The sequence below is a fragment of the Acomys minous genome (genome assembly GCF_964271855.1).
Source record: "Acomys minous genome assembly, chromosome: 11".
NCBI lineage: Eukaryota > Metazoa > Chordata > Mammalia > Rodentia > Muridae > Acomys > Acomys minous.
This window is the reverse complement of record NC_140492.1, coordinates 58194196-58208731: the sequence shown is the minus strand read 5'-3', so window position 1 is coordinate 58208731 and position 14536 is coordinate 58194196. Positions and strand designations below refer to the sequence as shown.

Below are 14536 nucleotides of genomic sequence, written 5' to 3'. Positions count from 1 at the left end.
AGTCACCCAGGGCTAGACCACATACACAGTCACCCAGGGCTAGACCACATACACAGTCACCCAGGGCTAGACCACATACACAGTCACCCAGGGCTAGACCACATATACAGTCACCCAGGGCTAGACCACATATACAGTCACCCAGGGCTAGACCACATATACAGTCACCCAGGGCTAGACCACATATACAGTCTGTATAAGTGAGAGAAACTCACGGATGAAACTCTACTTTTCATTCATTCGTGTGTTCATTCACTTACAGACCACACCTTTCTCTGTAGCCTGTGTTGCCTTGAATTGAGTTCTGTAGCCTCAGCCTCCTGTCCTACCAAGTCTGGCTCTGGCCTATGATAGATGGTAGATAGTTAGATGATAGAGGAGGAGAATGGTGATGATGACAAAGTGGTCGTTGCCTGTGTTTTTCTTGCCTCCTTTCATTGTAGGCAAGAAAAAGCATTCTCTATCAGAAAGATAGGTCTTGAAAGTTGCTTCCCACTAAAGGTACTTTTTTTTCTTCTTTTCTGAGACAGGGTTTCTCTGTGTAGCCCTGGATGTCCTAGAACTCTCTCAACTAGGCTGGCCCCAAACTCACAGAGATCTGCCTCTCCTCTTGAGTACTGGGATTAAAGGTGTACATCGACACTGCCTGGATAATATCACTTTTTCCACTGAGGAGTTTCAGGCCACAGTCCTGTAGCCAGTGTACTTGAACCGACATTGAGATGCTTCCATGTTACTGTCTAGTTTTTCTTTAATAAGCTGATTTCCACTTCATGGGTTGTAATTTGTCTCAGTTGATTTTCTATAGAAATGTAAATTCCTGGGTAATGCTTTTCCAACTCCTGAAAGGACTATATTAAAACTCAGTCTTAGTGCTCCCAAAAGTTAGGAGCAAAATTACTGTGAATTTGCGAACTAATCCATGTGTTGAGTTCAGTAATTCTGGTTTTATCTTTGCCCAAGTTCAGTTTAAGAATGTTTTCGTTTGGCATGTATGACTACTTGCTGAATTAAAACTTAATTAATTTGTAGATGTAATATTAATTTATTACCAGCCTCTTCATTTTATTGTCAATAGCTAATAACATTTTCATGAATTACTGTATTGTGTTAGATTTCATTCTCAAGTCACCACTAATTTTCTTTACTTTTTCTTTTTAAGATGTACTTATTTATTATTATGTACACCTGCAGGCCAAAAGAGGGCCTCAGATCACACTATAGATGGTTGTGAGCCACCATGTGGTTTCTGGGAATTGAACTCAGGGCCTCTAGAGAAGCAGTCAGTGCTCTTAACCTCTGACCCATCTCTCCAGGCCACAACTAATTTTCATAAGTGCCCACTTAATGTTTGGTTCTGAGACATGCCCAATGGTCTCATTTTACAGATGAGAATATCAGCTCTGGAGGTTTATATAACACCCACAGTTTCTTAGCTAAATATTGAGACCAGCCTTGAACCTAGCTCTTGGCTGTAGAACCTGTACTCTGAAGTACTATTTTATGTTGCTTCTCTTAATACTACATAATTTTAATTTTGGCATAATAATTTATTTTCCTAGTATATTTAAATGTCAACTTTTTAAAAGACTTTTTTTAAAAAATAAATTACACCAAGCATGGTACCTCAGGCCTGTAATTCCAGCACTTGAGGCTAAGACAAATGAGGTTGAGCCAGCCTGGGTTACAGAGTGAGACCCTATCTCAAAAAAGCTAAAAGTTGTAGGAAACAGCTCACTTTTCAAGTATGTTTTACTAAGACCAAGTGAACTTTCGTCCCCTTTGGTGGAGGAAGGTGTTAAACAGGATCTCTCACAATTCAGGTGACCTTGAACTCGCTCTCTAGCCAGAGGCATGCTTGAACTCACAGTTTTCCTTCTTCTACCTCCCAAGTACTAGAGTTTTGAGCCTGTGCCACCATGCCTAGGTCTCAAATATATTAGACCTAAGTTTTTCATAGAGTTAATTATTTAAAAGTTTTACTCACATTGTAGTTAATAATAGATACATTACTATCAAATACCCGCCATTTGTTACAATAAAGAACTAATTGGGAGGGGTATTGAGGTGTGCAGAAGAGTGCAAGTGGCAGATTTTGGAACTGAGGAAGGGTTAGAGTTAAGAAAGCAAAAGACAGGGACCAAATAGGCTCAAATTTTCTTTTATTTTAAGACCATTAGAAAACCACTGATAAGCTGGGTGGTGGTAGCGCACGCCTTTAATCCCAGCACTCGGGAGGCAGAGGCAGGCGGATCGCTGTGAGTTCGAGGTCAGCCTGGTCTACAAAGTGAGTCCAGGACAGTCAAGGCTACACAGAGAAACCCTGTCTCGAAAACCCAAAAGAGGAAAAACAGGAAAGAAAAAAGAAAACCACTGATAAACCCTGCCATAGTGACACACACTTTTAATCCCAGCACTAAGAGGCAGACAGAGCTCTGTGGTTTCAAAGCCAACCAGGTCTACAGAGTGAGTTCCAAGACAGACAGGGCTAGAATGCCTCCTCCTCTCTATTCTTCCTCTCTAAAAAAAGATGGCCACTGATAAGCCTTTAAAGCGATCAGTTTCATCTCTGTCAACAGTCTCCTGGTGTGCTGTGGAGTTAGAAGAGGAAATGTATTTTGGCAGAGCTACTGGTGTTAGGGTTTTAAAATGAAATGTTTTCCAGAAGGCTTCTATGTTGAAAGCTTGGCCCTCAGCTGATGGACCCACTCACTGAGAGCTGACTCAGGTATGAGGGCTCGAGCCTAGTCGATGGATTACCCTTTGATGGATTCAGAGACAGTGAAGCGTTAAAAGAGGACCTAGTTGAGGGAGGGGGATCATGGGGTAGTACCTTGGAGGGATACAACTTCTCCTGTTTGCTTCTGCTTTTCTCTGCTTCCTGGCCACCATGAGGTGAGCAGTTTAGTTTCATTAGCCCTTTACTTTTAAAAGTACTTAATTTATCATTGCTGTGTGTGTATATGTGTGTGTGTGTGTGTCTGTGTGTGTGTGTGTGTGTGTGTACCGTATGATGTGAACATGAGTTTGGGCATGCATGTGCCATAGCACACATGTGGAAGTCAGTTCTCTGATTTCCCTCTGGGTTCTGGGGATTGAAGTCCATTTGTCAGGGTTTTGTGGTGCTCTAGTTTGTTTTTTCTGTCAGTGATAAAATACTCTGACCAGAAGCAACTGAGAGGAGGAAAGGGTCCTTCTGGGTTACACTTCCAAGTCACAGTCCAGCACTTAGGAAATTTGTGATAGAAACTAAAGCCAAGACCATGGAGGACTGCTGCTCACCCCGTCACTCAGGGTTCCATGCTCGGCTTGCTTTCATGCGCTCTCCAGGCCCCATGTGTAGGAATGGTACCATCCACAGTGGGCCGGGCCCTCCCGCATCAATTGTCAGGCAAGACAGTCTCAGGCCAAATGGTGGAGGCAGTTCTTGTGTTAAGGTTTTCTAGGTGTGTCAAGGTGGTAATAAAACTAGTGGGAACTCATGACATGTGCCTTTACTACCAAGCCTTTTCAGTGGCTGCCACTACTGCCTTTAGACCTGTTTTCTACCTCATCACATACACACAAACAGTGGAGCCAGCTGTGGACTGAATCCTGGGAAAGTGAGAGCCAAACAACTCCTCTTCCTTTTACTTTTTTTCCCCCTTGGTTTTTTTTCGAGACCGGGTCTCTCTGTGTAGCCTTGGCTGTCCCAGGCTCGCTTTGTGGACCAGGCTGGCCTCGAACTCACAGCAATCTGCCTGCTTCTGCCTCCCAAGTGCTGTGATTACAGGCATGAGCCACCATGCCCAGCTCCTTTTACATTATTAACAGTTAGTCAGGAGGACATGCTATCATTTTCCAGGCCAGGAGATGTCTTGAACTTGAGTGAAGGCAGCGGTGAATTGAAAACAATCAATAGGATCTGTCAATTGGGCAGATATGGAGAGAGGGGAAAGATGTACAGGCTCCTGGCTTGGACAGCTAAGTGATTAGTAAAACCATTGTAATCTTAGTTGTAGTTAAAGATCTGAAGTTTAGTAAGAGATGCAATGTATTTGAGACCTGCAAGTATTAGAAATGTCAAGAGGAGAGAGATGGCTCGGTGGTTAAAAATCACTGGCTGCCTCGCGGAGGATCCAGGTTCAGTTCTCAGCATACACACAGCGGCTCCCAACCGCCTGTAACTTTAGTTCCAGGAGATCTGACACCTAATTCTGCCTTCCTCCATCGCCGGGCTGACATGTGGCAAACATATGTACATGCAAGCAAGTATTCATACACGTAAAATAAAGGACTCTAAAATGAAAAGGAGTGAGGTATGCTGAATAGACAAAATGGAGGTTTGGGTCTGGAGGTAAAGTTTGAGCATAATTAAAGCCATGACAATAGATCGGCTTCACTCTTGCCAAAGAAAATAATGTGGAAGGAGAAAGGCGGAGGCCCGGGGATGATCTTCCAGTGTAAGAGCATGTGCGTTTGGGAGGGTTGCCTAGAGACAGCACCAAGCAGGAGCACCCAGAGGAGCTGTCCTAGAAGCCGGGTGCAAAGTGCAGTCCACCTCGCTGAGGTTCAGTAAGAAGATCAGCAGGGTAACTGGAGAGTGAGTTGTTTGAATTAACAACTTTATAGTGATTTGCAAGAACCACTCTGAGCCTGCTGTGGTAGTACCTGCCATAATCCTAGCATTTGGAAGGCTGAGGCAGAAGAATGGTAAATTTAAGACCAGTCTAGGCCTAAATAGCAAGCTTTAAGCCAGCCTGGCCAACCTATCAAGACCCTATTTCAGACAACAAAACAATACATCAAAAGAACCATTTTGATAGGATGGTGGCTGGACCTAGTTTAAAATAAAGTTTTTTGTTTTTGTTTTTAATTTATTTATTTATTATTATGTATACAATGTTCTGTCTGCATGTACTCCTGCAGGCCAGAAGAGGGCATCAGATTACATTATAGATGGTTGTGAGCCATCGTATGGTTGCTGGGAATTGAACTCAGGACCTTTGGAAGAACAGGCGGTGCTCTTAACCACTGAGCCATCTCTCCAGCTCCCTAAAATAAAGTTTAAAGAGGAATAATTAGTTCAGATTATTATGTCAAACTGTAGAGTAGTTAGATTGTGCATGAAGTGTAGGTCCTTGTAATACTCACACGTATAATCTACCTTAATAGCTACTGTTGTAGGATGCAGAAGTGAGGTAACACTGGCTGATGGGTACCGCATAGAGAAAGCAAGCAAGCTGTGTTAGGTTGCCATTTGGAGGCTAAAAGTCAAGACTATGTAGCTCTATTCACTTGGCCTCTGGCGAGGGCCCCTAACCACATCACGTCATGTTAGGTGGCATCATGGCAGAATGCGTGTGACCTGAAGGCGAAAGAGGAGGCCAGAGCAACTGTTTAGTTCCCTTGTAAGAAGTAAATGGAAGGGCTATAAAACATATGCTCGTTCCTTTTGCGAGTGTTGTCCATGATGATGTAATCACTTCACACTAGGCTCTAGTTCTGAAAGATTCTGTCCTGCCTCCCAACACCATTACATTGAGGATCAAGCTCCCAACGCGGGCGCCTTTGTGGGACACAGTCTAACTGTAGCATAGGCTGCTGATGGTCTGCGGTAGCCAGTGGAATATCACAGTCGGGAGCCCTTGGGCGCTGGAAACTCAGTGTTTGTGGAATACACTGAGATGATTTTTCTCACCTGTTACGCTTTCCAGAATGATTTCTGTTTTGTTTTGTTTTTTAATCTTGCACTTACTACTTTTCACTTAAATTTTATGTCAGTCTTAATCATTTAAGTAGCTTATATATATTGGCTTCCTTTTCCAAAAGAAGCTCTCAAGCCCTCCAAGGGAAAAGCATTAAAGAGATTTTTATCCAGAAGAAATTTCATTCAAGCTTTAAAATTTTCAAAGAACAGATGTATCTTTCATTTTATTTCCATTTGTCTTCAGCAATAACAAACACCAAAATGCCCAAGTCAGGAAAAAGACATTAGCTTTGCTGCTTTTTCAGTTACTGTGTAGAAACAGTAGCTAGCAAAATCGCATCAGAGAGACCCAGGTTAGATGTCTTGTTCTACAGGGCACATGGGCTACATCGTGAGGCCTTAGCTCAGGGAGAAAATGCAAGAGTCACCTGAAAAAATAGTACAAACAAATAGGCTCATTAACATAGTAGAAAGATATACCTCATGCACACATACATGGGGTATAGGGAGAGAGAACATAGTAACAAAAACATTTGTTGACTGTGTGGTAGGGAGCATCAGCTTCCTGGAGAGCATTCAAGGTGACTCTGACGCCTCCTTTTATCAGTATAAGCTATTTGAACTCTCAGTAATGTTTCTCCACGGCTAAAAGCTCTTAGGGAGTAAAGAAAGGGCAGTGAGTTGTGTGTCCAGTTGACAGCACTCAATCTAATTCTTTCCACAGACGACACAAGACTCAGGTTTGAGTTACGAAAGAGAAGAAACAAACCTTGCTTTGGTTTGTTTTTGCAGTTCTGGGCATGAATCTCAGGACTGTGTTGCAGCATGCACACCACAAACAACTCCTCCAAGCCCAGACCTCACTTGGGAAATTGTGTCCCAGTACAAATTACAGCTTGTTAGTGAGCTGATTTAAGAGACACTTAGGATCCAGATTTCCTTTGCCCACAAGTGCTTTGAAGGGATTAAGAGTCATAGCAACCCTAGGGCCTGCATGATGGAAGGAGAAGCCCGATTCCCTTGAATATCCTCTCACCTCCACACGTCCATGGCAGGCATATGTCTGCCTCTGATGCACAGAAGAGTAAACGTAATTTAAAAATTAAAAAGAAAAAAAAAAAAACTAAGAATGGAATAGCTATACCCAGGGCTACAAGATAGCTGAACCCATGTTAGTACTTGCTGTTGAGAGCCTGAAAGTTCAAACCCTGAGGCCTCCTTGCTGAAGGAGAGAGCCGAGTCCCACAAGACGTCTTGCGACCACTGTCTGTGTGCCAAGGTGTGTGCGGCACATGATGAATGAATAAATGAAATCTCCAGGTGTGCTGTTATTTTAAAAATCTGTGTTGGAGTGTATTGATGACACTCTTTAACGTGTCTTTTCAGCCCTTAGTATATAAAAGGCTTGTTGTCATCTAAAAGGAGCACATAATACTAAAGCTGTTTATGTTAAGAGTTTCTTTCGGCAAAGCAGTCCATACTTTTACAATGTTTTGTTTTAAATTTCTTAAATCATGTACTAGGTGAAAAACCATTTCGCTGTGATGAATGTGGCATGAGATTCATACAGAAATACCACATGGAAAGGCACAAGAGAACTCATAGTGGAGAGAAGCCGTACCAGTGTGAATACTGCTTACAGGTAAGTTAGGCAGTTGTGGGCCCTCCTACCTTCACTGCCATGTGAGATCACCAACAAGTTAGGCAGCAGCCAGTCCTAGGACCGCTGAGATGTTTAAACTCTAGATTTACAGTAAAAATTTGATCAGTGAATGGGTTTGGAATTGTTTATATTGTTATTAATTATCTTGTTTCTTTTCTTCTCTTCCTTGTTGACAAAAAAAAAATCATAAAAACAACAACAAAAAAACCACTTCCAACATCTGGTTTCAACAGTATTTTTCCAGAACAGATCGTGTATTGAAACATAAACGTATGTGCCACGAAAATCATGACAAAAAACTAAACAGATGTGCTATCAAAGGTGGCCTTCTGACATCAGAGGAAGATTCTGGCTTTTCCACGTCACCAAAAGATAATTCACTGCCAAAAAAGAAAAGGCAAAAAACTGAGAAGAAGTCTGGACTGGACAAAGAGAGTGCGTTGGACAAGTCTGACATGAAGAAGGACAAAAGTGACTACCTGCCTCTCTACTCGTCGAGCACTAAAGTGAAAGATGAGTACATGGTCGCCGAGTATGCTGTTGAAATGCCGCACTCTTCCGTTGGAGGCTCCCATTTGGAAGATGCTTCTGGAGAGATACACCCACCCAAGTTGGTTCTCAAAAAGATCAATAGTAAGAGAAGTCTGAAACAGCCCCTGGAGCAAAGTCAAACCATCTCACCCCTGTCCACTTACGAAGACAGCAAGGTTTCAAAGTATGCCTTTGAGCTTGTGGATAAGCAGGCGCTCCTGGACTCAGAAGGCAGCGCTGACATGGATCAGGTGGACACCCTGCAGGAGGGGCCCAGCAAACCTGTGCACAGCAGTACTAATTACGACGATGCCATGCAGTTTCTGAAGAAGAAGCGCTATCTTCAAGCTGCAAGTAACAACAGCAGGGAGTACGCACTGAATGTGGGCACCATAGCGTCTCAGCCTTCTGTGACTCAAGCAGCTGTGGCCAGCGTCATTGACGAGAGCAGCACAGCGTCCATCCTGGATTCCCAGGCGCTGAACGTGGAGATCAAGAGCAATCATGACAAAAACGTTATTCCAGATGAGGTCCTGCAGACTCTGCTGGACCACTATTCCCACAAAGCTAATGGGCAGCATGAGATTTCCTTCAGTGTTGCAGACACCGAGGTGACTTCTAGCATATCAATCAACTCTGCCGATGTACCTGAGGTCACCCCGTCAGAGGATGTTGGATCCAGTTCCCAAGCATCCTCATCAGATAAAGCTAACATGTTGCAGGAATACTCCAAGTTTCTGCAACAGGCTTTGGACAGAACTAGCCAAAACGATGCCTATTTGAATAGCCCGAGCCTTAACTTTGTGACTGATAACCAGACCCTTCCAAATCCGCCAGCATTCTCTTCCATAGACAAGCAAGTCTATACAGCCATGCCCATCAATAGCTTTCGTTCAGGAATGAATTCTCCACTAAGAACAACTCCAGATAAGGCCCACTTTGGACTAATAGTCGGTGACTCACAGCACCCGTTTCCCTTTTCAGGTGACGAGACAAACCACGCCTCTGCCACATCGACGGCAGACTTTTTGGATCAAGTGACTTCTCAGAAGAAGGCTGAGGCACAGCCTGTCCACCAGGCTTACCAAATGAGCTCCTTTGAACAGCCCTTCCGTGCTCCGTATCATGGATCCAGAGCTGGAATAGCAACTCAATTTAGCACTGCCAATGGACAGGTGAACCTTCGGGGACCAGGGACAAGTGCTGAGTTTTCAGAATTTCCCTTGGTGAATGTAAATGATAACAGAGCTGGGATGACATCTTCACCAGATGCCACAACTGGCCAGACTTTTGGCTAGGGAAAAAAAATGTGTAAATAATACTGGCACTTTAGAACAGATGAATCGAGAGTGGGCTTACTCTGTGTAAAATGGAGTGCTGTACAGATCTAAGAGCAATGCGTCCATAGCAAGCTGATGAGAATAGCAAGATAATCCAGGAACTGCATTTCGTTTGGTTAGTCCGCATTCCTTGAACTGCCTTACGTGTCGTCACCGTTAGAGAAGCAGTGCATTACCTGTTTTAGATCAGAGCCTTGCTATTCACCCACACCAAGAGAAAAGGAAAAAAGACTTTCGCACAATTGTTTCCTAACTGATACCAGTGTACATTCTTAGGAGAGTAGTCATTGTGTGAAACTTCCTCATCCTGTTTCTAAGTTTTGAGCATAGTATTGCACTTCAGCAGGGAATCCGAGGCTGTGTCACAGACGGTGAACTTAAAGTTTCAATGTCAAGAGTATGGCTTAAATAAGTAGTTTGTCCTATGGGGGGAATAAAAAGAAACCACCTTTAAAAAATGATATGCCATATACCCTTGATCTTCATTTTGCATTATATTGACATGTGTCTTTTTTTTTTTTTTGAAGAAAAAAAGTAATAAAGACCTGATAGTCTAAGACTCCACTATTTAAAAGCCTAATTACTTTTAAAGTATGCATACTTTCAAAACTTTTACCAAAACACACAACTGTTAGAGCACCCACTTCTTTATGGAAGTGTGCGTATTGGCGTCAGTTTCTTTGTACAGGTATACTTAGATATTTTTTATGATTTTTCATGTGCAAGTATCAAGGTTTGAAGTTTTAGTAAAAAAAAAAATATTCTGTAGATTACATTCCCAAGAAAATAATGCTTACAAGAAATGTATATTCCACGTTTTGAAGCTGAAATGTATTTTACTTTACACACTTCAGTTGACATAGAGCACTTAGAATTAATCTGGTATTTTTGGTTTCTCAAAGTAAAAAGAAATAGATTTTTTTTTTTTAGGTTTGATATGGTTGTGTCATAATCATCTCGTAATTGACAATTTTGCTTTTTGGCAATAAAAGGAAGTTGGGATATCTTTGGACTGTAAAACCTGGTTTAATTCTTCTCTTTCTGGACTCTTGATAGATTGGATAATTAAACAGTATCCCAAGAAACTAAAGAAATGGGCATTTTAATTGCTTACCTAAGTTCCTTTTAAGTGAATCCTGCTCATGACAGTTTGACATTCAGAAGTGCTCACTGATTCCCGTAACCGCAATTTCTTCTTCAGCTAGATGAAGGATCGGAGACTTTTTTGTTGCATTTCAAAATCTAAATAAACTACAGACTTTATCCTTATACCACGAATGTTCTTTTTATATATGTATACTTTGTCTTAAAGTAATACAGCATGGTACAATAAATATTGCTTTTATATATATATCTCTATATATACTTTTATGAAGAATGATGGTTTGAGTTACACATTGGACAGTTTTGATTTTTGGAGACTAACATTAGTTACGTTGACTCTATTTTATTTGTTCCACCTTTTTGGGTTTTGTACTTTAAATTTCTGCCATCTTTATCACAAAGCCCCAGTGGCAGTCTGAACCTAGTGCCCTGTGAGATGAAGCTTGTGTAAACTCCCATTTTGACTTTGCTGTTGACCCTGCAGATCTACGTGCTTCGTTTCACTGTTGAGTGTGTCATTCATTTAAATTATTTTTCTTTTATTTAATGTTATCCCAAGACTTTTCTCATAAAGAAGGGGAACAAAGAGATATGCTCCCCCGTATCCTTCACTTACACTCATTTATTTTTTTTTAATATGTTGGTGTCTTATAACAAGGAATATAAATTATGCTTAATGTGGTTTCCTCTACACTTTGTTAAGAACTTTGCTTGAAATCATAGTTCTCCCATTTGACGGCTTTGCTGTCAGATCTTCAAGAACTTTAGACTTCTTTGAAGTGAATATCTTAAGTTCTGCCACCACTGACCTGAAGACTGACGTGTGTCTGTGGCGCGTCACATGACCACAGGAGCGCTTCATCAGATGAGGTGTGATGGGACCGTGCGCACCCTAGATGGGTGCTTGTATTTTTCTCCTAATACTTTTGATAAGAGCAGACTTTTATTTCCTAAGTTGAGCCTGACTTAAAAAAACAATGTGGTTCCACTGAGAACTTGATGTGTTTCTTGTACAGCGTAAGAGTCTGTCTTTGAACATCACCAGCACAGTTTAAAGAATGTGACAGTTGCTGAGCGGTTCAAGTAAGCTTAGGAAGAAAAAGCCTTTGAAAACGGAAGTTCTGTAAGCAGAATTTCAGGTGTTGCATTCCCGTCTTAAACCACACTTCTTTAAATCCACACAGTGGCAGACTTCTCTACCAGGTTATAAGCTTTTGAGATGACCGATAGCCAGCATGACTTATTGACTCACCAGTTAAGTATAGTCATCACTTACTGTGAAGTTCTGGATGCCTGCCAGGCTCAGCTTGTATCTTCAGCATCTGAGAAGCATCTCAACAGTCTGGGTTTCCCTGCTTTTGTTCAGAAAGTTCTGGCTCCTGCCTGGGCATTAGAGAAGCAGCCTTGTGTGCTGCTTTGGATGGAACCCTGGAGGATAGGAGATACCCTGTCAGTTCACACTTCTCATTTCTCTCAGTGAGCAAGTTCTCCTCGAAGAGAAACTGCTGCCACCAGTCAGCTTTTGCCCACCATGAGCCTGTTGTGCTTTTCCTCACAGGCCCTTCCAGTCTGGGCTTGGGAGACCTCTCACTAGACAAGGCAGGGGCTCTCCAACTCCGAAAGCATTGTTGCTTTTTGAACTTAAGTTCTTACTGCACATGTATTTCATTGCGTTTGGAATAGCTGAGTGGCTCCTGCTTTTGTATTTTTTATTTTTTGGATCTACAGTGCGCATGTGCTGCCTAGTCAGGTAGAAATCTACCATCTTAGCTCTGACTCAGGGTGCCAGCAGTAGGTCACTCTATCTCTTGAGAGGTAGAAGAGGCCTTGCGCTCAGGGCAAGCTTTCATTCCCACAGATGGGGGACACTTGCAAAGTGCCAGCAAGGTTAGATCTTTTTGCCACTTCTTTGATTTTTATTAATTTGGGCTTTTAAAGGGCTGTTTAAAAAAAAAAATAAAATAAAAAGCCGGGAACCTTTAAGTAGGCGCGCTGCACACTGCGATCCCTAGAACCTTTAAACTAGAGCTCATCTTTTTTTCAGTGTATTTACTTGAAGAAGCACTATTATAATCAGTGAGAATCTATTTGAGTCTGCAACTTAATTTAAACCTTCGTTTCGAATTGCTTTATTTCAGGGAAATAATTTTCCAGTTGTTCTTGCTATATTCTGCAAATAAAAACCGTGTGTTTCCTTTTTTCCACCTAAACTTTGGTAGGAAACAAACTAAAGCGGACAAACATTTCTTGTTGTGTTTGTTGCTTTCTTTAATCCAATGGATAAAAAAAAAAAAAGTAAAACCCTGTAAACATTATTTTATTTTTTTATGCAATACCATGCTGTAAATAACGGTTCATCGAGTAAGGACGTACCTACCTATGATTGAACCTTTGATTCTGCACAGTTAGAGTTTATATATAAACGTGTCTTGACAATCAAGGACTTGATGTGAGTCTTCCTTTATGGTGTTTATTAATGTTATGCATTCCATTTGTTTGAAGTGAGTACCAATGTGCTAATTTGTATTGTCTGAAAGTATGTAATGTTTTTACAGCTTGTTTTTAAGACTCTGTAAATATGTACAAACCAGTCACAGGACCGCTTCATGTTAGAAGGCGTGATGTTGTACTGTATGTAAGCAATAATACATAGCAGTGCTAACTTTACAAGTAGCATCAGGAACGTTCTAGAGAAACATTTCAGAGTGTTTAGTTATCCTTACTTCATCTAACAATGATTATCTTTAATCAGTTTTTATAAGCAAATTCCATTGTTCCTCCTGTTGGAACGTAACACTGTTTACACAGCATAATTGACGTTGCAGGGGAGACAGGCTAGATCTGGCTTCGTCTGTGCTCTCGCTCTTCGCTAAGCTTTGAATGGCCTCACCACTCTTGTGTGCAAAGATGGGGGAAGACTGCAGAACTTAGTGCCCATCACACTGAAGGAAGGGATGTGGGGGTTTGTTTTGTTTCTCCTGCTTTTGTGCCGCTGCCTAACTCTGTGGTTTGCTTTGGGTTTTAATACGTGTTTCTGTTCTAGATTCAAGCCCGTAAGTGTTGAGGTGACTTCAGTTTAGTTGTGAAGTAGATAAATCTCTTCATATTTCATAGCTACATTTCAAACGATTCTAAACTTTCTACTTTGGTTTTTAGATACTTGTTTTTCAAGCTTGATTTCTCAGCTGACCAGATGAATTTACTCAACTTCAATACAAAGAAAGACAAACTTATAGCTCGAAGTGAGTAGATACCACACCGCACAGAGCAGCTCTTTGAACACCGTCACTGCTTTAGAAATGAAGCCGCCAATTTATAAGTGATTATGACCTACATTTTATAGGGAAATGTTTTTAATGCTAGTCATTTATATACTGTGCTTTGAAGGATTTGCTAGTCCACTCCCGTCACTTTTTAGTACACTGGTACCTTTTCTATGTAATGTATGCTTTTTATTATTGTAGCAAAGCATTTCAGTAGAAAGAATTTTGCAACAATATGGGGGAAATTTTTCATTGTCGGGTTTGAATTATACTGGATTTTATCTGTCTGGGTCTTACTTGTCTTTATTTTAATGCTGTCTGGAAGGGACCTTGGTACCCAAATAAAGCAGGTTAACCTCATTGCTTCAAGGGCACACTGTGTGGTGCCGAGTGTCACCTGGAAATCTGATGACTTTGAAAAGAAAAACACCTTTATAAAAACTGTACAGAAGAAATTAAATGTGTGATGGAAATCCTGATGGTTGAGCACGTTGAATTTCCTGAGACATAGTGTTATTTTCCTGGAATCCCTTATGCCTTCTTTGTATTCCAACCAATAAAAGAAAACCTTGTCGTTGAAAGTGGTAGGCTGATAGGATATTCTGGTTATACAGTATTAACTTTCCTGTCCTAGTCTCTGACCCCTTCTCAATCACTGTAAATTTTTATTTTCTATTTCCTATTGCTAATTAAACATGTATATAATGTAGAGGCTGTTGTATAGAACTGAGTGAATTGGGTTGCTCTGCTTGAATGGTAGCTACGTGGAAATATTTGATGGATACTGAGACTTCCTAAGATACCAGAGTAAATTTACGTGGGAAAGGGGACGTCTTTTCTTGGGAAGGCCACCGCAGATGGTTCCTGCATCCCTAGGGGGTCAGTAGGAGACTCAGCTGCAAACTCAGTACCAGACACAGAGTGGGGCTTTCCTACCCTTCCCCCA

General features: G+C 41.5%; 1 protein-coding gene across 8 annotated transcripts in view; it reads left to right on the top strand.

Moving 5' to 3' along the window:
• The window catches only part of ZNF148 (zinc finger protein 148), a 116769-nt gene extending 102470 nt beyond the window's left edge, over positions 1–14299 (top strand). For all 8 annotated transcript variants that reach the window (XM_084802121.1, XM_084802117.1, XM_084802120.1 and 5 more), the window contains 2 exons: positions 7213–7331; positions 7586–14299. In XM_084802121.1, coding sequence (XP_084658247.1) covers positions 7213–7331; positions 7586–9181 — 1715 coding nt within the window. In that variant the 3' untranslated portion in view covers positions 9182–14299. The remainder of the gene's footprint in view (positions 1–7212; positions 7332–7585) is intronic.
• The last annotated feature ends 237 nt before the right edge of the window (positions 14300–14536 follow it).